Source organism: Bolinopsis microptera, chromosome 13 (genome assembly GCF_026151205.1).
Source record: "Bolinopsis microptera isolate Bmic1 chromosome 13, MBARI_Bmic_1.0, whole genome shotgun sequence".
NCBI lineage: Eukaryota > Metazoa > Ctenophora > Tentaculata > Lobata > Bolinopsidae > Bolinopsis > Bolinopsis microptera.
In genome coordinates this window covers 14,216,774-14,237,741 of record NC_087084.1, presented here as the reverse complement: position 1 = coordinate 14,237,741, position 20,968 = coordinate 14,216,774, and the positions used below count along the sequence as shown (strand labels likewise).

The 20,968-nt window shown below is 40.0% G+C and overlaps 2 protein-coding genes across 5 annotated transcripts in view; both read right to left on the bottom strand.

Annotated features, from left to right (window-relative positions):
• Positions 1-5,536: 5,536 nt before the first annotated feature.
• Positions 5,537-20,968, bottom strand: part of LOC134825568 (uncharacterized) — a 102,318-nt gene continuing 86,886 nt past the window's right edge. The window contains exons 1-12 of one of the 4 annotated variants that reach the window (XM_063837799.1): positions 18,108-18,124; positions 16,700-16,808; positions 15,696-15,823; positions 15,299-15,412; positions 11,489-11,675; positions 8,980-9,183; positions 8,371-8,486; positions 7,999-8,103; positions 7,501-7,642; positions 7,070-7,249; positions 6,825-6,930; positions 5,537-6,594 (exon numbers count right to left, since the gene is read on the bottom strand). In XM_063837799.1, the coding sequence (XP_063693869.1) occupies positions 6,450-6,594; positions 6,825-6,930; positions 7,070-7,249; positions 7,501-7,642; positions 7,999-8,103; positions 8,371-8,486; positions 8,980-9,183; positions 11,489-11,675; positions 15,299-15,412; positions 15,696-15,823; positions 16,700-16,796 (1,524 nt within the window). In that variant the 5' untranslated portion in view covers positions 16,797-16,808; positions 18,108-18,124 and the 3' untranslated portion in view covers positions 5,537-6,449. Of the gene's footprint in view, positions 6,595-6,824; positions 6,931-7,069; positions 7,250-7,500; positions 7,643-7,998; positions 8,104-8,370; positions 8,487-8,979; positions 9,184-11,488; positions 11,676-11,893; positions 14,245-15,298; positions 15,413-15,695; positions 15,824-16,699; positions 16,811-18,107; positions 18,125-20,968 lie in introns of those variants that run through there. The other 3 variants (XM_063837798.1, XM_063837800.1, XM_063837797.1) reach the window with 3 other exon arrangements.
• LOC134824819 (cytochrome c oxidase subunit 6A1, mitochondrial-like) lies at positions 17,299-18,758 on the bottom strand. Its single transcript, XM_063836795.1, has 3 exons — positions 18,632-18,758; positions 18,199-18,347; positions 17,299-17,412 (listed from the first exon to the last, which is right to left on the bottom strand). The coding sequence occupies exons 1-3, from the start codon at positions 18,756-18,758 to the stop codon at positions 17,299-17,301; spliced, it is 390 nt and encodes a 129-aa protein (XP_063692865.1).

Here is a 20,968-nt window from a genome sequence, read left to right as displayed (position 1 = left end):
CTCCGTTCATTTGTATAGCTTTATTATTTTTATCTTTTTACTACACTTACTAACACGTGCACATTACAAAGGAGCAATAGTTTGCGGAGGCATTCTAGAACGGTATATATTTTAGCTTTCAGTTTCTGTTTCATTATCTTACAATTTATTCCGCTTTTAGTTTTATTCCCACTCTCGATTCCTTGCTAGCAGTCCGGTTAATTTAGTACCTTTAGTGGGTCTCATTTAATCATTAGCTCTAATTAAAGAACCTCTCACCCTCTCAGATTTTCACCGCTCCGTTCATTTGTATAGCTTTATTATTTTTATCTTTTTACTACACTTACTAACACGTGCACATTACAAAGGAGCAATAGTTTGCGGAGGCATTCTAGAACGGTATATATTTTAGCTTTCAGTTTCTGTTTCATTATCTTACAATTTATTCCGCTTTTAGTTTTATTCCCACTCTCGATTCCTTGCTAGCAGTCCGGTTAATTTAGTACCTTTAGTGGGTCTCATTTAATCATTAGCTCTAATTAAAGAACCTCTCACCCTCTCAGATTTTCACCGCTCCGTTCATTTGTATAGCTTTATTATTTTTATCTTTTTACTACACTTACTAACACGTGCACATTACAAAGGAGCAATAGTTTGCGGAGGCATTCTAGAACGGTATATATTTTAGCTTTCAGTTTCTGTTTCATTATCTTACAATTTATTCCGCTTTTAGTTTTATTCCCACTCTCGATTCCTTGCTAGCAGTCCGGTTAATTTAGTACCTTTAGTGGGTCTCATTTAATCATTAGCTCTAATTAAAGAACCTCTCACCCTATCAGATTTTCACCGCTCCGTTCATTTGTATAGCTTTATTATTTTTATCTTTTTACTACACTTACTAACACGTGCACATTACAAAGGAGCAATAGTTTGCGGAGGCATTCTAGAACGGTATATATTTTAGCTTTCAGTTTCTGTTTCATTATCTTACAATTTATTCCGCTTTTAGTTTTATTCCCACTCTCGATTCCTTGCTAGCAGTCCGGTTAATTTAGTACCTTTAGTGGGTCTCATTTAATCATTAGCTCTAATTAAAGAACCTCTCACCCTCTCAGATTTTCACCGCTCCGTTCATTTGTATAGCTTTATTATTTTTATCTTTTTACTACACTTACTAACACGTGCACATTACAAAGGAGCAATAGTTTGCGGAGGCATTCTAGAACGGTATATATTTTAGCTTTCAGTTTCTGTTTCATTATCTTACAATTTATTCCGCTTTTAGTTTTATTCCCACTCTCGATTCCTTGCTAGCAGTCCGGTTAATTTAGTACCTTTAGTGGGTCTCATTTAATCATTAGCTCTAATTAAAGAACCTCTCACCCTCTCAGATTTTCACCGCTCCGTTCATTTGTATAGCTTTATTATTTTTATCTTTTTACTACACTTACTAACACGTGCACATTACAAAGGAGCAATAGTTTGCGGAGGCATTCTAGAACGGTATATATTTTAGCTTTCAGTTTCTGTTTCATTATCTTACAATTTATTCCGCTTTTAGTTTTATTCCCACTCTCGATTCCTTGCTAGCAGTCCGGTTAATTTAGTACCTTTAGTGGGTCTCATTTAATCATTAGCTCTAATTAAAGAACCTCTCACCCTCTCAGATTTTCACCGCTCCGTTCATTTGTATAGCTTTATTATTTTTATCTTTTTACTACACTTACTAACACGTGCACATTACAAAGGAGCAATAGTTTGCGGAGGCATTCTAGAACGGTATATATTTTAGCTTTCAGTTTCTGTTTCATTATCTTACAATTTATTCCGCTTTTAGTTTTATTCCCACTCTCGATTCCTTGCTAGCAGTCCGGTTAATTTAGTACCTTTAGTGGGTCTCATTTAATCATTAGCTCTAATTAAAGAACCTCTCACCCTCTCAGATTTTCACCGCTCCGTTCATTTGTATAGCTTTATTATTTTTATCTTTTTACTACACTTACTAACACGTGCACATTACAAAGGAGCAATAGTTTGCGGAGGCATTCTAGAACGGTATATATTTTAGCTTTCAGTTTCTGTTTCATTATCTTACAATTTATTCCGCTTTTAGTTTTATTCCCACTCTCGATTCCTTGCTAGCAGTCCGGTTAATTTAGTACCTTTAGTGGGTCTCATTTAATCATTAGCTCTAATTAAAGAACCTCTCACCCTCTCAGAAAACTCCGCTTGGAGATATTCCTTATTACGCTCTAAGTTATTAATTTTCCTTGTGTTTGAATCCTTTCACTTTTTAACTGTTTTTAGTCTTTGTTATTTTCGGCCGATTTCTGCACTTTTACACTGGGTCATCATTCATAATTTCTGGGATTGAGACGACTTATATGAGCATTTAAGGAAGGGTTTGCTTGTCTGACTTACTTCATTAGACACTTCTGGTCAAGAACTGAACAAGAACCACATTCGAAGACTGGAACATCTGAATGACTCTGCAACCCAGGAATCAACTACTCAGTTATTATCGCTCAATAATCGGTTTGGTATCGACGTTACATACTTTATTATTATTTTTTTTAAAAAGCTGATTTTAGAAACCAGGGAATTAAAGTTACTGTCCTAAGGCTAACATTAAATCGCTGATTTTATTTATATATATCACTTTTTTGTTCTTTCTTTTCCTTCAAAACATTCCAGTACATTGTGCAGAAAGTTGGAGATGAAGCCGTAGTACGTACATGTAGCATTGCACTGGATTGAACTTGCAGAGTGTGGTTTTTTCCAGTCTGCGCCGTGTGCTTATACAAATATACGCGGCGCAGATAGACTGGAGGAGATTGCACTGTGTAGGCTCTGGTGTAATGTGATATGTATGTACTACGGCTTTACAAATTTTGGAAGCATGTAGGGATATATTTCTGATACCAATCGTATATACTAAAAATACTCTAGCACAATTGTAACTGCAGTTTTACAGAACTCTAAATGCTTAATGAACACTCTTGCAGGTACCACCCGTATTCACACTCAGACCTGAGTTTAGTCATTTTCCAATACGAGATTGGGGACGGGTTCTATAAACAAACAAACAAACAAACACATCTGACGAATTTGAAGATAGGGCGTGATGTACCGGCTCTAGATGATATTGGGGAGCCTGGGGTGTTTCCACTTGTATGGGAACCAGATAATCCTGAGAAGCTCCTGGTTCTACTGAGTTCTGGTTCCAATCTTTGTACCGATTCTACCAACTCTTGGTCGCTGCCAAATGTTCAAATAACGCGAACTGCTGGTTCTGGAGACTTTGGGACCAGGACATTGCTGTTTGAGTTGTCCAGTGGTTTGAGACATCTTTCAAAACCTTTGACTTTTTCACTGATATTTATATCTACCATAGTTTTAGGGTAGTTGGATTGAAAGAAAAAGGTTTTCAATTCATTAATTTATTTTCGAAGTCTGTCGTTATCATCGATGATTCGGCGGAGTCTCAGACATGCACTATAGACTATGCTGCTGAATGTATGGTTCGGGTGGTGGGAACCGAAGTACAGGTAGGAGCGAGCGTCAGTCTCTTTAACATAGAGGTCTGTCTGAAGATCACCTGCGGTGTCGAAACAAAATTTGATGTCTAGGAATGACACATAAACATTGTTATCTTCTATGATGTTCTCATCAATGTGGAGGCCAAGTTCTGCTAGCCTTGAATTGACAGTCGTGATGAATTTTGAAAACCGTCTTTTCGTACCATGGAATACTCCACAGCCGTCGTCTATGTATCTCTTGACCGATCTTACAGGTTCCATTAGTTCCGTGTCTGAATAGACTTGCTCGCGCATGACATGGTATACTGCTATGTTTGCAAGTTTTACACAGATACCGCCTCCTGTCGGTACTCCTCGTTTCTGTCTGTACCACTCTCCGTTAAATTTGCCTATAGACGACTCAAAACTGAGTTCAACACTTCTTATCAACCACTCCTTGAATTTGGCGGACCATTCTGGTCTCTTTTCTTCCATCTTCAAAGAGTGTAAGGTGGGGACTCAATGAATCATATAAGCTTTGTTATCAAATGTGAATGCTTTAATGTTCATGCTTTTGAGTTCTGTGTCCAGGGTATTGTTGATGTTGTCGAGCCAGACTAAGGCGTCTCTATCATCCATAAGAAGGTCCTCGCAAAAATCCCTTTCTAGTTGACGTAGGTATTTATCAGCTAGGAAGACATCCTGTCGTCTGCTGGCTCATTCGTGGAGGGCGGTAACGAGTCTTGCTGGTGGTTTGGCCCCTGGTATGAGTTCTTCTTTCTTCAGCTTATGAATTTCAAATGCAGGGTAGAAATATGGCTGGCCAGCCACCATGCAGGGCGATAGTGTGGGAGGGTACTGGGGCGCGGGCGGTTTGTGGGTCCAGTTTGGTCTGCTCTGCAGAAACACACATCACTTCTTTGGATGATGATTAATCACTCTACACTCGACTGTCACGTGACTTTTTTAACTCATTCTCTTGCTGGTTCTGAATTGTAGCGCGATGCACTACTGGGCCGCGCCGCGCATCAAATAATTCTTCTCGCATCTCGGTAGATCGGCGAGATGCACCAGTGCACCACTGGGCCTCGTCGAGCTGCGAAGGATTGACATCGTGAATCAAGGCCCAGCGCACCACCGGAAAGATCGAAAGGACCAAAGTGCCAATAGTGGCTTAATTTTCCGAAACCATTTTCGCCGATTTGCTGTGGCCCAAGTGAGCCACGTCCTGCTGCTTAATTAACCATTAACGACACATGATGGTTTTTGTTTTTATACTTATTTAAATTTAAGCGATAATTCAGTTTGTGGTTTACAGTTTTTAAATTATAAATCATGTTTAATTTATTATTTATTTTTCGTTTAATAATCACGGGTTGACAATTTTCAGTCATACTATTATGTATATATAGTCAACAGTGTTGATGGTTGAGGCAACCAGCTTCCGCTGTTCAATAATTGGAGACCGAATGAATATAAATTGATCGAAATTTACAATTCATCGTCATAAAATATAGTCAATAATATTTGAAATTTCATTAAGATTGGACAAAAAATTACTGAGTTATGAGCCAAAAACCATATGCCCATATTTGGGCATACGCGCAAAATTTGGTAGATTTCGTCCCATAAATTGGTCAAATATCAATATTTTTGAATGAGACTTACTTTTTATGAAAGTTATTATTATTAAGCCTAAATAAAACTACATATTCTCTGTAAGTTATAGCTTTATATCTGTTTAAATGTGGATACCAAGGCGAGAAAGACACACAAAAATGAACTAAATTAAATTGCCCGTATCTTGGTTCGCGGAATTGATCTCATTAAAATTGTAACAACTCAATCAGTTTTCAAAATTTTTGCATGAAATTTTCGGAATCGACCTGAAATCGCATTTCCACATTATTTTGAAAACGGATTTTTGATTTTAAAAAGTGGTTAAGTATAATCCACCCAGCACCCTGTAGTTTGATTTTTAAATTATTGCAAAATGCAAGGTTGACTTTACAATAAAGTTAGACAAAACAAGACTACGATTTTAGATCTGAATAAAAATAAATCTCTTGTATCATTAACATATTCGATTAAAAACATAACTATCTCCACTTTAAAACTATAAACACAAGGAACTCACCTTCAACACGTACAACTAATTAAAGTACGACAACACCTCGTAAAATTAAACAGCTAACCGTTAGATCTAGACTCTAGAGTCGATAAAAAGTATAAAAGTCTCAAGTGGCTGCCATTCAGTAGAAACCTTACAAAGTTAAAGACATATTTTAAGTGCATACCCGAAGGCACAAACATAAATCAAAACCATTTTCGAAAATAAAACATCAATTGGGAAGTAACTGACGAACTTAAACATTAAAAAGCTCAAGTCTCACAGGTTATTATAAAGGACGTTATTATTACACTGTAGTACGTACTTCTAATTAGGACTAACGTATTTATAATTAATACATATCAAACATATCTTTCTACGTAATAAAAACGATAATCTGATAGTTTTGGGAAAATCAAATATCTTCAGGGGTAAAATAATCGCACAACACATCACGAAATTAACGATTTTAATTAAAAGGGTATATAAAAGAGGACTTGCAAAATTTTAATACATCCCGGACATCTTAAGGGTAAGTTTGAAAAACAGAAACCTCTTGTTCCGTAATTTATAAATCATTCAGCCAATTGCAGATCCCTGGTACGCAAAATGACGTCACGTGACGTTATACGAAGTTAAATTTTTATGATTTTTAAATTTTTATTTTAAGAAAACTCTTGCACATTATTTATTTATTTATTTCTATTATATTGATGTATAGTCAAGACGTGAGTGTTAGGGCTCTCATTGACAAATTTATGTTTAATCCTGTTTAATTTATGTTTAATCCTGTTTATACAACGCAACACGTGACGTCATAAAACGCATCACGTGACAACAAATTACCCATTTCCCATGGCCAATAAGAGTTCTGCAGCAACGAGGTTATCGAAAGTGTCCCCGACTAATTTCTCCAAGTGAAGGTGTTCTACAAAGAGGGTACCAGCAGTGGTGAGGGGAGGGAGGAGGAGTAGCAGCTCACCTATCCTGGAATTGTCGTGTAATTAGAGTCATTATGTTATCAGATAAATAGCATAATTGGATAAAAGGAGGTTGTGATTAATTATGGTTCAATATTTGAATAGCTTACTATATTTATTGATTTACAACAAATGAGGTTATCATCTTCCGTAAAGTAACGTCACACTCTCCCTCACGTGACGTCACACTCTCTCATGTGACGTCAAACTATCCCTCACGTGACTCTCACTACTAACCTGCCCTGTGTATTGTCCGTGTATTTCTGTAAAAGCACGTGCTCAGTTCGTCGTAACTTTCTAACCTCCTCCGGATCTTTTAGATTCTGATGTGTCGATTTTGTAGCTGAAAATTTGCTATTGATAACTTTTAAAGTGTTGGTAAAAATATTTTACATCCTTGGAAACGGAAATTAAGGCAGTTTTGCAAACAGAAAGAAATTAAAAACTATGAAAATACCCAAATTATAACGAAATTCTTATACTTGTATTAAAAAGAATGATTCGTCTGAGCCGGCTTAACTCATACCGATCAGTTTTCACATCCTTGAGCGGGTCCACTATGGTGTCGATGATGAAGGAGACAATGTTCCTAATAGCTACCTCGAACTGCCGGTTAGTCCGGGATATTACCAGGTCTTTGTCCAGTAGTAAGTTATCCGGTCCTGTCATAAGGGGGCGTTAGTTAGGTGAGTATTTGTGACGTCACTCTCTCTCACGTGACGTCATAAGGGGGCGTTAGTTAGGTGAGTATTTGATGATTAGTTAGATGGTCAAGGGAATCAGAATTGTTGAATGTTAAGCAGCAGTTTTCCTGCACTTAGGATTTATGAGGGGTTCTGAGAAATGACTCTCACGTGGATTTCTAAAAGTTTGCTATAAAAAAAGTTATTTTAAATTTCACCAGCAGACTCACCACATTTGTTCTGAACAGAAAAACAGCAAATAGAAAATACAAGGATTTCAGGAGCACTGGAAGTTAAGAGCGCTTTCTGGTCGTTACAGGAGAGGTGCTTGAAAGACGGCATCTCACTCGCCCACTTGTGGATTATCTCCAGCTGACATACGATTAATTAATTAACTAATTAACTTATTGATTGATCAGTTACTATCCACTATAAATAAGTTGACTATAGTATAAATGGAAGCAGAAAGGGTGAATTTTCCAAGTATTTTGAATCATCAGCATTAATTACTGCTAATAATATAAGTACAGCGGGTAAACTTTTAATTACTAATAAGTAATACCCACCAATAGGTACTAATTGATTGTTAAAAGGTATTACATAATTGCTAATAATATGTACTAATTGATTGCTGATATTGTGTACTAATTGATTGCTGATACGTACTAATTGATTGCTAATAGAAACTAATTGATTGCTAATATGTTCTAATTGATGATTATCCTCACCTGCTGTTTAGCGTACTCACAGATCTGTTCGAATGTTGCCTCGTGGCAGTTAGCCTGATATGTGACGTCTTTTAGAAAACCAGGGGACATTGGTGGGCTCCTTATCTGGGGGAAGAGTTTATTATCTCTAGTAAGTAAGTACATTCCTTTCGCTTCAAATTACAATAATTTTACTATCAAATGTAGCAACATTAATTGAATAAGACTAACAGGCGGGGTATTTTATCAAAATAAAACTGGTTTTCATATTGAACATTTGTACACCTCCTCCCAGCATAAGCCATTATTTCCAAGTTAGTTTGACCCATCACCTAGAGACCAAATCACCTAGCAACCAGTTACCTTGTAACCAGTAACCTAGCAACCAGTTACCTTGTGATCAGAATGCCCGGGTTCGTGTGGATCATGTTTAGGAGAAGACCCAGGTGTGATCTCAGGAATGTGTGATATCCGCTCTGTGGGTATATCCATGTTCCAGGAGGAGGTTACTGAGGGAAAATGGAGACTGTTAAAGTCACGTGTTCTACAGCACGTGTTGTAGTCACGTGATCAACAGCACGTGTTATAGTCACGTGTTCTACAGCACGTGTTATAGTCACGTGATCAACAGCACGTGTTCTACAGCACCTGTTATAGTCACGTGTTCTACAGCACGTGTTGTAGTCACGTGTTCTACAGCACGTGTTGTAGTCACGTGTTATACAGCACGTGTTGTAGTCACGTGTTTAATTGTTAATGGCGTGAATCAGTTCCTACAGTATGCCAACTTATTTACACTTCAGAAGTGACGCAATCAGCTGAGCGACTAAGACAAAAGTTGAAACACATTTACAACGACTACTGTAAAGCCCTGATTTAACGCTCAGTTTGGAGGAAGGAAATTAGCACGGTCAATCGAGATTTTAATCACTTCAATCATAACAATTACCACTTGAATTACTACAATTACATACTACCACTTGAATTACTACAATTACATACTATCATGACAACCCGCCTGCCAGCTATCTGGTCTATAGAGCAGCTCACATTGAGTTATAGGAGGTCCAGCTGGGTTCTCAGGGTTCATAATGCTGGTGGAGCTGACAGCTGACATGAAGTCCTTCATCAGGGTGTCCGGGACTTTGTATTGTGCTTTGGGGAGGAGAACTGAAGCGGAGTCCACCAGAGGAAAAGGTGGCATGTCTGTTGGGAGGGGTTGAGAGGGTTAGTGTCTGTTGGGAGGGGTTAGGAGGGTTAGTGTCTGTTGGGAGGGTTAGTGAAGGTGGCATGTCTGTTGGGAGGGTTAGTGAAGGTGGCATGTCTGTTGGGAGGGTTAGTGAAGGTGGCATGTCTGTTGGGAGGGGTTGGGAGGGTTAGTGAAGGTGGCATGTCTGTTGGGAGGGGTTGGGAGGGTTAGTGAAGGTGGCATGTCTGTTGGGAGGGTTAGTGAAGGTGGCATGTCTGTTGGGAGGGTTAGTGAAGGTGGCATGTCTGTTGGGAGGGTTGGTGAAGGTGGCATGTCTGTTGGGAGGGGTTGGGAGGGTTAGTGAAGGTGGCATGTCTGTTGGGAGGGTTAGTGAAGGTGGCATGTCTGTTGGGAGGGTTAGTGAAGGTGGCATGTCTGTTGGGAGGGTTAGTGAAGGTGGCATGTCTGTTGGGAGGGGTTGGGAGGGTTAGTGAAGGTGGCATGTCTGTTGGGAGGGTTAGTGAAGGTGGCATGTCTGTTGGGAGGGTTAGTGAAGGTGGCATGTCTGTTGGGAGGGTTAGGGAAGGTGGCATGTCTGTTGGGAGGGGTTGGGAGGGTTAGTGAAGGTGGCATGTCTGTTGGGAGGGTTAGTGAAGGGTGGGCATGTCTGTTTGGAGGGTTAGTGAAAGGTGGCATGTCTGTTGGGAGGGGTTGGGAGGGGTTAGTGAAGGTGGCATTGTCTGTTGGGAGGTGTTGGGAGGGTTTAGTGAAGGTGGCATGTCTGTTGGGAGGGTTAGTGAAGGTGGCATGTCTGTAGGGACGGGTTAGTGAAGGTGGCATGTCAGTTGGGGAAGGGTTAGTGAAGGTGGGATGTCTGTTGGGAGGGTTAGTGAAGGGTGGAATGTCTGTTGGCGGAGGGTTAGTGAAGGATGGCATGGTCTGTTGGGCGGGTAGTGAAGGTGGCATGTCCTGTTGGGAGGGTTAGTGAAGGGGCATGTCCTGTTGGGAGGGGTTGGGAGGGTTAGTGAAGGGTGGCCATGTCTGTTTGGGAGGGGTTGGGAGGGTTAGTGAAGGTGGCATGTCTGTTGGGAGGGTTAGTGAAGGTGGCATGTCTGTTGGGAGGGTTAGTGAAGGTGGCATGTCTGTTGGGAGGGTTAGTGAGGGGGGGGGGGTGGTTGGGAGGGTTAGTGAAGGTGGCATGTCTGTTGGGAGGGTTAGTGAAGGTGGCATGTTTGTTGGGAGGGGTTGGGAGGGTTAGTGAAGGTGGCATGTCTGTTGGGAGGGGTTGGGAGGGTTAGTGAAGGTGGCATGTCTGTTGGGAGGGGTTGGGAGGGTTAGTGAAGGTGGCATGTCTGTTGGGAGGGGTTGGGAGGGTTAGTGAAGGTGGCATGTCTGTTGGGAGGGTTAGTGAAGGTGGCATGTCTGTTGGGAGGGTTAGTGAAGGTGGCATGTCTGTTGGGAGGGGTTGGGAGGGTTAGTGAAGGTGGCATGTCTGTTGGGAGGGTTAGTGAAGGTGGCATGTCTGTTGGGAGGGTTAGTGAAGGTGGCATGTCTGTTGGGAGGGTAGGTGAAGGTGGCATGTCTGTTGGGAGGGGTTGGGAGGGTTAGTGAAGGTGGCATGTCTGTTGGGAGGGTTAGTGAAGGTGGCATGTCTGTTGGGAGGGTTAGTGAAGGTGGCATGTCTGTTGGGAGGGGTTGGGAGGGTTAGTGAAGGTGGCATGTCTGTTGGGAGGGGTTGGGAGGGTTAGTGAAGGTGGCATGTCTGTTGGGAGGGTTAGTGAAGGTGGCATGTCTGTTGGGAGGGTTAGTGAAGGTGGCATGTCTGTTGGGAGGGGTTGGGAGGGTTAGTGAAGGTGGCATGTCTGTTGGGAGGGTTAATGAAGGTGGCATGTCTGTTGGGAGGGGTTGGGAGGGTTAGTGAAGGTGGCATGTCTGTTGGGAGGGTGAGTGAAGGTGGCATGTCTGTTGGGAGGGTTAGTGAAGGTGGCATGTCTGTTGGGAGGGGTTGGGAGGGTTAGTGAAGGTGGCATGTCTGTTGGGAGGGGTTGGGAGGGTTAGTGAAGGTGGCATGTCTGTTGGGAGGGTTAGTGAAGGTGGCATGTCTGTTGGGAGGGTTAGTGAAGGTGGCATGTCTGTTGGGAGGGTTAGTGAAGAGGGGGGGGGGGGGGGTTGGGAGGGTTAGTGAAGATTACCAGTTTCTTAGAAAACATCAAAAGGGGGGAACTTTGACGGAAGGTTTATAATGTTGATAAACCGAAGCTACATACGATAATATAGTATAAAGAGAGGCAATACATTGAATGATAACTGAATGAAACTAACGTGGATTATGGATGCCTCCAGAAGCCCCAGGAATCTGTATAGTTTTAGTCTGTGGTCGTTTTGTTCCGGTTCCTATAACGATTTGTCTGACCTCATCACATAGCTCATCAGGAAGCTTGAAGGACCTTCTCACGAAAATATGCTTGTTTTTCTCGCTCGATTCCTCTGCTATGTTTGGGAACGCTGCCTGAGAATGATCTAGATTATTAAAATTAATTGTTACAGATACCGATCACATATCTAGTCTCCCAGCGACAAATTAACTTTAATAATTTTCAAGTCTTTGTAAAACTACATCATGTACGGTTATTAGGATACAAATTTATACAATTAAAAGGTATTTACTATTTTAGACATGATTGTTGATATCAAATGTTCCTCAAAGTTAAAATAAATAAAACTCGGTTCTTCTAAAAACTTCGAAACTTAGAATGGGTTTCTGTTGAGTACACGATATCAAATTATCAAATTATAACTGAAACAATATTAGAATCTGACGTTCTCTCAAAAACTAATGAGGTTCTAAGAGTCTAGACTTGGGTGGGTTCGTAACTCTTGACTTCTGATATTTACACAGTAGTAATAAGTCTTGAGTCTTAATATTCCAATACAAAACATGAGCGAAACTTAAATCAAACTTCAGTCGACGAGTGTTATTGTTCAGACATAGAGGAGGTATCGTAACCCTCCTCCTCCTCTAACCCTCCTCCGTCAGGTTGATGACTCAGTCGCTGTCTAAGTGACTGCTTTATATTGAGATCTGGAACTTCTACAGATCTATTGGAGAGAGATTTAACAAGACGTTCAGACAGGGCCTGGGACCTGATGTTGCCTCTTCCCTGGATGATGCCAGTCCTTTCTCGTTCCTTGAACTTCTTGACAGAGGTTGAGAGGACACCAAGAGACAGCATACCTCTGTTGAATCCTGGTTTAGCTCCTTTAGGTGGCCCAGACCATTTGATCTTTGACAGATCAACTTTTTTCACCCGTCTAGGTTTTCCTACATTATCATCGTCATCATCAGATGAGGACATTGACATGACGCCAGACATGGATGAGATGGTGCTGGTTTCTCCCAATTCCCTCAGCCGACGTTGTTCCTCCGCAATCCGGGCCTCCTCTTCTTTTTTCTCTGTCTCCACCAAGGCTACATCAGCCACACAGGCCGCCGCTGCGCGATCCGCTATGTGCGCGATCCTCTCCACGTGCGACATCTCGTCCAACTTCTCCTGAGTAATTCCGTCTCGCAGACACAGCTGAGTGACTTCTTCCTCCGACAACAACAACAGCTTTGCCAAAACTCTGGCTCTTATCTCTAGCCTGGCATCTGGTCTATGGGACAAACCACCGATCGACATTCCTACCATTTTCAAAATATCTCTCATTGCGTCCGACTTTATAGCAGTCCTCAAGCTTGCAACCGTGATCATGCCTTCAGTAACCATGGAAGTGGTGAGCTCGATTTTACCATCATCATCGGGCGCCTCAGCAAGTTTCTTTGCCTCAACCTTCTTGGCGACTTCCTGCAACTTGCCCAATCTAGCCAACAGAGAATCCTGCTCCCGAGAGGACAGCTGGTCGAAGTTCCTAAGTTTTATCTTGTCCTTCTCAGACAGGATATCCTCCAGTTGCTCAATCACACGCTCCCTCTCCTCCTCCGTCAACTCGTCAAACCGTCCCATCATCTCTACGATATCACTGTCAATATCATCGAATGTAGGGTGCTCCTCAAGTTCCTTCAGCTCCTTCCGTTCCTGTTCCTTAATCATATCTGCCGTGTCCGCCAGGCTCATCAGTCTACTCATCATCTCCATGCCTTCCTCCTCGGAAAGGGAGTCGAATGATCTTAGTTTGATCTGCTCTTCAAAGTCGATCCTGGGTGCAATCTTTTGCACCAGAGTCATCCTGGTTTCACGGTCCAAATCACCAAAGTTTCGGAGCATGGCAATCTCGAAGATATCCAATCTTTCCATCACAGCATCGTGACCCTTGAAGGTTTTCTCTCCAGATTCATCATCCATTTCAAAGGAGAAACTTCCGACGCTCATCACAGATCCAGCACGAGAGGAATACTCACTGTAAGTATCCCAGGATTTGTAGAAGAGTCCCATTTTCTTAGTATCATGGGGGGCGGTCCAAACAAACTTCGGTTCCAGAAGAGGTTTCTCCTCTTCCCAATCATCAAATTCTGTTTCGTAGGTAGTAGGGATGGCTTGAAGGACATGTTTGTGTCGGTACTCGCCCACACAGAACATAGAGCACACAAACACAAAGCAGAGCAGGATGATGACCACGTAGACGACAACGAACACTGTTAGATCGTGGCCATGTTCGCAGCACTCTCCGTGAAAGCCAGTACTGCACACGCAGATCAAATCTCCATCTACCTCTTCCACCGCACCCCCGTTCAAACACACTCGGTTACAAGCCTTCTCTCTAAAGGACTCCTCCTCCGAGCAACTGCACACAACCTCGTTAGGGTCCGTGGGTTTGGGGTCCACTCCGTCTCTGATCTGAACCTGCAGCCCTCGTGGGCCACACTGTTGTGAGCACTGTGTGTAGTCTTGCCACTCATTCCACGCGCATCTAGCCGTGCAGTCCTGGTCTGCGACCACGGTGCTCGTGCATAACATCGCGGATAATGCGATCCAGCAGCAGAGATATGATACGCCTGATCGACTCATTGTAGATTGTGGGTTTGTTTTCGACTAACCAATTCTTTATGTTGAGGTCACAATACGACATACACTAGAACACTGAGATACAGGGATATTTGAAGTAAATTCGGTGATAAGTTACTACTTTTAGATAATCACTGTCGGAACTAAAAGTATGATATCATGAAAAATATTAGATGAATTATATATCATCTCCTACCGAACATTCTTTTAACACTCTTGCAAACTACCGTTCATTTTTACTTAGCAAGATATTTTATAAATTTAAAAAGACAAAAAGCACATAATTAGTCCACTAAAGTTTCAGCAATTTAATCAGCAAATTAGTAATTAATTGCACTACTTAATAACTACACTACTAAATAACAAGTTACACACGCCACAATAAGACGCCACTAAAGCAGAGGAGGTGCAATCAGCTCGTGTTGTGTTTACGAGCATGTAATCTCCGCGAACACGGCGTCACGTGAGCGGGTCACGTGGTGGCGTGCTTGTTATCAAGTGACTCAGCAATCGCACATTTCGAGAAGGCTATCTTCTACACTGGTGCGCTATATTCATGCATGTTTTTACTACTAAAAACAGAATATCTTGTTAGTAAAGCGGCAAATCACGATCAATACACGCATTCTACACAGATTTACGCGTGTTTTCAAGAAGCGTCCTAAAGCATCGTATCTCGTTTCTCAAGAAGAAAAAAGCACACGGCCGGAGGAGTATTATATTATTATGAAGGAGTATTTTATGTGAATTTATGGTGAGCTATTAAAACAAAGCTAGACAACGTGGAGTATTTACAGAAGTTACAGATTGCCTGACGTAGCATGAAGCTAAATTACGTAAATGTATTGTTTCAATCCTTTAATTAACTCAAATCTTGTATACGGCTCTAATAAACTACAGATTAAGCTAACTAGATAGCTGGATTTATATTTAAGTGTACTGATTCAGTGTAGATTAATCAATAGCTTTCGTGCTGAAGGGATACATTCCCCTTGACCTTTGTTGTGACAGTTGTTACTTCATTTACCAATGAGTTTGCAGCAACGCTCTAGTATCGAATTCGTTAACAGCAGTCACGTGTCACCCTGACTATAAATAGCATATTAACTGATTGTGCAGTGGATCTTACCTGTATAGCTTTGTAAAGGAGGTGAGTAGACTGACTCGACTTGCTCCTCCGCTGACGTTCTGCATACCAGGCATTAGCCGTGTCGATCCACTCAAGCTCAAATCTTCCTTCTTCCTGAGAAAATAAAAACTCTAATCTTCCGACTCCCTGACAAAATGACAACTAAAGTCTGCTTTCGTTCAAATAAAATTTAAAGATCTCGGATCTTTGTGATGAAATAACAAAATACTATCCTGCTAACACTAATAACAATAAAGCTTAAATAAGGGACCAGAGTGTACGTGCGTTACAAATTCCCCAGAATTAATCCCTACAAAAGAACATGTTGACAGACAAGATTACTAAGTTACCAGCGATAGAGTTAAACGAGAAAATGTAACAAGAGAAACGTACCTACCATGCTTATCCACCTTCCGCCATCTGATCGGGTCAGTCTATCAATCAGCCACACTGACAAATTGTTGGATTTCCCGTATTTAAACTTGATTTGCCAAGCTTTACGCCAGCCGTCATCATCACTCCCCGCTGAGGATAGAGATTTATTGGACAAACATAACAATTTACTTCGACGTATGTGATTTGTGAGGAAGAAAGATCTAGAATATTAAACAGTAAGAAGTTGCAAGTTATGATAATCAACACCATTTAAGGGTTTCGTTAGAACTGTATCTGGGAAAGTTTTGGCAATCTCCGCAATAGCTCATAATTTGGCCATGTTCCCAATATGCACTATGTCAAGTTTTCAGTCCTAAAGGCCCAGATTTTCTTCATAGATTCCAGGTCTTTAAAGCTTATTCCTTTCGGGCACTAATCTGGACTTTTAATGGTCACAACAATCTCCAGTTTCCAGATCTGAGTTGAAACATTAACAAGGATAAACGATTAATTTGACCAAATGTATTGTACACTGACAGTCAACCACCTCAACCAGGGTTATAATTTTAGCGTCATAGTTAGCCGTAAGTCTGTACATGCACAGTGCACCCCCTTTTGCCAGTATTCAAGTAGTTAGCATCTAAGTCACTGTGAAGAAACCACTTCTTGAACCTGGAGGAGAATCAATTGCCTACATTTTCACCACTTTTTATTGCAATGGTAGGAAAATTCGAGAATCTCCGAAAAAAGACAACATTTATTTTGAATTTCAACAATATATTATACATAATACATGCAATGCTAGGGCTCACTGTGGTGCAGATGCCCCGAAATTGTTCTGAATAATTCAAGACAGGCTTGGCGCGCATGATAGAGTCCGTCGCGCGCAGCAACGCTGCTACCGTCAGGAAATTTTATATGCAGACAGCGGAAATTCCCTGCTAGTCGATGGGCGTACTTGCAAAAATGTCCCAAACGAAGGTAAAAACGCCGCCATATCATGTCTCTACAGGTGAAATAACTTACGATCAGAAGGCCGTCGTTTTATCGCATTCCTTGGGAGGACCTGGATGCCATCTTGTGCCATCCCATTTTGAAGACTAGTATCACCCGACCGAAACATACATCATAAACTCTACGAGGATAAAATTATGTAAGAAAATGTTAAATGAAATCGTGCTCTTGAAAACTTCGGTCACAACAGAAATTGTGATCAAGTAATTATAGTATTGATGGTTATTAGTATATGATTGAACTGAATCCATAGTAAACCGAGTAGAATAATACAGTTGAAAATAAATTTCGACTAGTTTTCTGAAACTTAACGAAAAGTAACCTAACAATGTTCTCTCAATAAATCAAGGTATGGGATTGCAAGTAGTAAATAATTTAACTGGCACAAATTATATTTTTAGTCTTACCAACGGGAATCGGTAATAAAATCGAATATATGAGAAGTTAGCCATAAAATCGAGCCCATAACACCACGACCAAATGATCAGAAATACCCAGGCGCCCACTAATATGTACAAATTTACTTAATCAGTCCTCAGAATACAAAATGTCTGACAAGCTTTTTTTAAGCGACGAAAAAATGACAAGCATTCCAAAAATGTTGGAAAATTTCACTCATCGTCCTCTTCGTTCTTCTGCCAGGAGTAACCCTCGCCAGGAATGGGGTTGTATTGTTCGTGGTGGAAGAGAGAGCGTTTACCGTCCTTCCAGGGGTATGGCCTCGTCTGAGGAAATTAGTTAATTATCTTGGAGTTAGAAATTAATTATCAAGTTATTAAGAAATAAGTAAGTAACTATTTAATAGTGGGTTAGCCTTGTCGTTGACTGTTAGAGGACAATTAAACGAGGTGGAATGTAAATTGATTGTAATTATTTGGGCCGAAATCAATAACAAACAATTTTAGTCACAAACATTGCACTCACTTTAGTGCAAATACATATTAAAACGTTTACACCTCAATTTTAATTTATATGTGTTATCAGAATATGCAATAGATGCGTATTATGGTGATGAGGTTAGGATTTTTTTTATGTACGTGATTATGGGATATTATGATGTACTGTCAACTGTGTAATATTTGAAAAGTACGGTTCTGTGAATCTGTATCCGATATCTTGAATATGACATATTAACATTCGATATGCATTTTAAAAGCTTAAAGATATCTGCTTCCTGTATCGAGGCCAATAAGTACATAATTACCGTATTATTATTATCTAACAGTCATACAGATTTTAACGAAAAAGTTGCTCAACAAATTGGACGATTATAGAGATAATTTAGCTAATTCTTAAGGAACGCAAAACAACCAACAGCTTAAAAGTGTATCATCTAAATTAACTGATACAATGCTTTTGGACACGAAGGGAATCACAAAATGTAAGGCTTGAAATCCTCGTAAAACTACATCATTAGAGCCTCAAATTATTTGTTATTATATAGTAGTGTTGAAAGTATTAAAACTGAAAGTATTAAAACTAAATTTTTAAAAACTGAATAAATGACTAACCCGAATAAGATGATCATAAGGAATATAAGGAGGAGGTCCATGAGAAAGATGCTCATTCTCGACAATCCAGGCGTTAATACCGGTAGCAATAGTTACTGGTACCATTACAAACCAGGTAAACAACCACCATCTATCATACGAGATCATACCTGGGGGTGGGTAATTAATGAATAGATTAACTAATTAACTAATAATCGTTAGACTAATCAATAAATCATAAAAGCAGAGAATTCCTATAATATAAACGGAAAATGCTGCCAGCCTGATTTAGAAACCCTGCATACAACATGATTATAGGTGTTGAACTGAAACTTAATTCTCCAAAAATATTCTAGATCTAAGTATGTTAAAAGAGATAAATACAGTATTGAACTAAATTTAAACTCACAGACAATCATACTGAATAAAATCTGGTATTAAAATGTAAACTCACTGGGAATCTTGTTGTATTCAACGATCTCAACCACGTTCATTTCTGCGTGGGGTTTTGGGGGAGGGGGAGCGTGGGCCATGGCATTGGTAATCTTACCACGCAGCACTCCTATAGCCCTGTTAATCATCCTGAGGAGTGGGAGTAGGTATTACTGGTTGTTATGAAGTCAATACTCAATATGAACTAAAGATAGACTTAGAATTTAGATTGAAATGATAAATTTAATTTTAAAAAGTTTCAATGCAATTTATCATGTTGACTTTTGAAGACATTAACTTCTTGTTCAGAACTACTGAGAGAGATATATTGAAACGGCAGAGTAATTATATACGATACGATATTATGATATAATTGGGCATTTGGAACATTGAGCTTAAAATAATTATAGACCGCTTAAATGTTAAAGTTGCTAAGTTACTAAAAGTGAATCAGGATGTTATGATATCGACATTTTAAACTAATATGTCATCAAGTTGCTGGAGAACTTAAAATTAAATACATAAACTTAACCTTTTAATGCAACGTACTTCACTCAAATCGAGTAGAATAATCATACTTTTATGAGAGCCCAGGCTTATCACATACATTTAAGGGGGGGGGCCAATGGATATTTTTTTGTGAAACTTGATTTCGAGATAGCAGTTGACCAACAAACTAAGACCAGTGACCGAACTTTTGAGGGGGTCCCGGACCCCAACCGCCAAACGGTGCCCGCGGGGCAGCCACGCCCATATTTGGTCCAAATTAGGCCCAATTTAGCCAAATACTCTGAACATGCCCAAAACCCAAATTTTAGGTGCTCTACATGTAGGTAGTGGTCTCTTGAAGTCGTATATGAAATTTCATCAAGATTGGACAAAAAATGACTGAGTTATGAGCCAAAAACCATATGCCCATATTTGGGCATATGCACCAAATTTGGTAGATTTCGTCCCATAAATTGGTCAAATATCAATATTTTTCACTGAAACTTACTTTATATGAAAGGTAAGCCTAAACTACATATTCTCTGTAAGTTATAGCTTTATATCTGTTTAAATGTGGATACTAAGGCGAAAAGACCACAAAAAATGAACTAAATTGCCCATATCTTGGTTCGCGATATTCGCGGAATTGATCTCATTAAAATTGTAACAACTCAATCTGTTTTCAAAATTTTTCCATGAAATTTTCGGAATCGACTCGAAATCGCATTTCCACCTTAGTTTGAGAACAGATTTTTGATTAAGGCCTCAAAAAAAATTTGGCGGCCAAATTCTGAATTTCTCCGGGAAAATTTTGGAATTTGGCCGCCAAATTTTTTTGGAGGCCTAAATCAAAAATCTGTTCTCAAACTAAGGTGGAAATGCGATTTCGAGTCGATTCCGAAAATTTCATGGAAAAATTTTGAAAACTGATCGAGTTGTTACAATTTTAATGAGATCAATTCCGCGAATATCGCGAACCAAGATATGGGCAATTTAGTTCATTTTTTGTGGTATTTTCGCCTTAGTATCCACATTTAAACAGATATAAAGCTATAACTTACAGAGAATATGTAGTTTAGGCTTACCTTTCATATAAAGTAAGTTTCAGTGAAAAATATTGATATTTGACCAATTTATGGGACGAAATCTACCAAATTTGGTGCGTATGCCCAAATATGGGCATATGGTTTTTGGCTCATAACTCAGTCATTTTTTGTCCAATCTTGATGAAATTTCATATACGAGTTCAGGAGACCACTAGCTACAAGTAGAGCACCTAAAATTTGGGTTTTGGGCATGTTCAGGGTATTTGGCTAAATTGGGCCTAATTTGGACCAAATATGGGCGTGGCTGCCCCGCAGGCACCGTTTGGCGGTTAGGGTCCGGGACCCCCTCAAAAGTTCGGTCACTGGTCCTAGTTTGTTGGTCAACTGCTATCTCGAAATCAAGTTTCACAAAAAAATATCCATTGGCCCCCCCCCTTAAAGGTCAACAAGCGTTTGCTGTAACGATAAAATATTTGGAACCAATAATATTAATTCAATAAACCTAGGCTCAAATACTTTCTCACGATAAGAATCTAGATTTACTATCAGTAAACTTTTCATACTCCCGACATCTAGAGATACATTTCAACCAGTTAAACTGATTTCATATTGCAAGTCGCAACATACCACAAAAATGATGTACAAAAGGTCTAGAAAATCTAAAATCAGAATTCACAAAAATCAAACTCGAAAAGAGCATCGTGCCACGGATACCCTTTTCGAATACGATTATCGTCAACGCATTGAAATGTAACAAAATTTACTTAATAATATTTACTAGTAAAAAAGCGATAAATAACCCAAATTTTAAACTTTAACCAATT

What these genes read in the sequence shown, in the direction of transcription:
- LOC134824819 (XM_063836795.1), bottom strand. Translation starts at nt 18,758, where the DNA reads ATGATTAACAGGGCTATAGGAGTGCTGCGTGGTAAGATTACCAATGCC. An exon ending in TGAATACAACAAGATTCCCA is followed by an intron (nt 18,348 to 18,631) that starts GTGAGTTTACAT and finishes ACCCACCCCCAG; the next exon opens with GTATGATCTCGTATGATAGA. An exon ending in CTTATGATCATCTTATTCGG is followed by an intron (nt 17,413 to 18,198) that starts GTTAGTCATTTA and finishes TAATTTCCTCAG; the next exon opens with ACGAGGCCATACCCCTGGAA.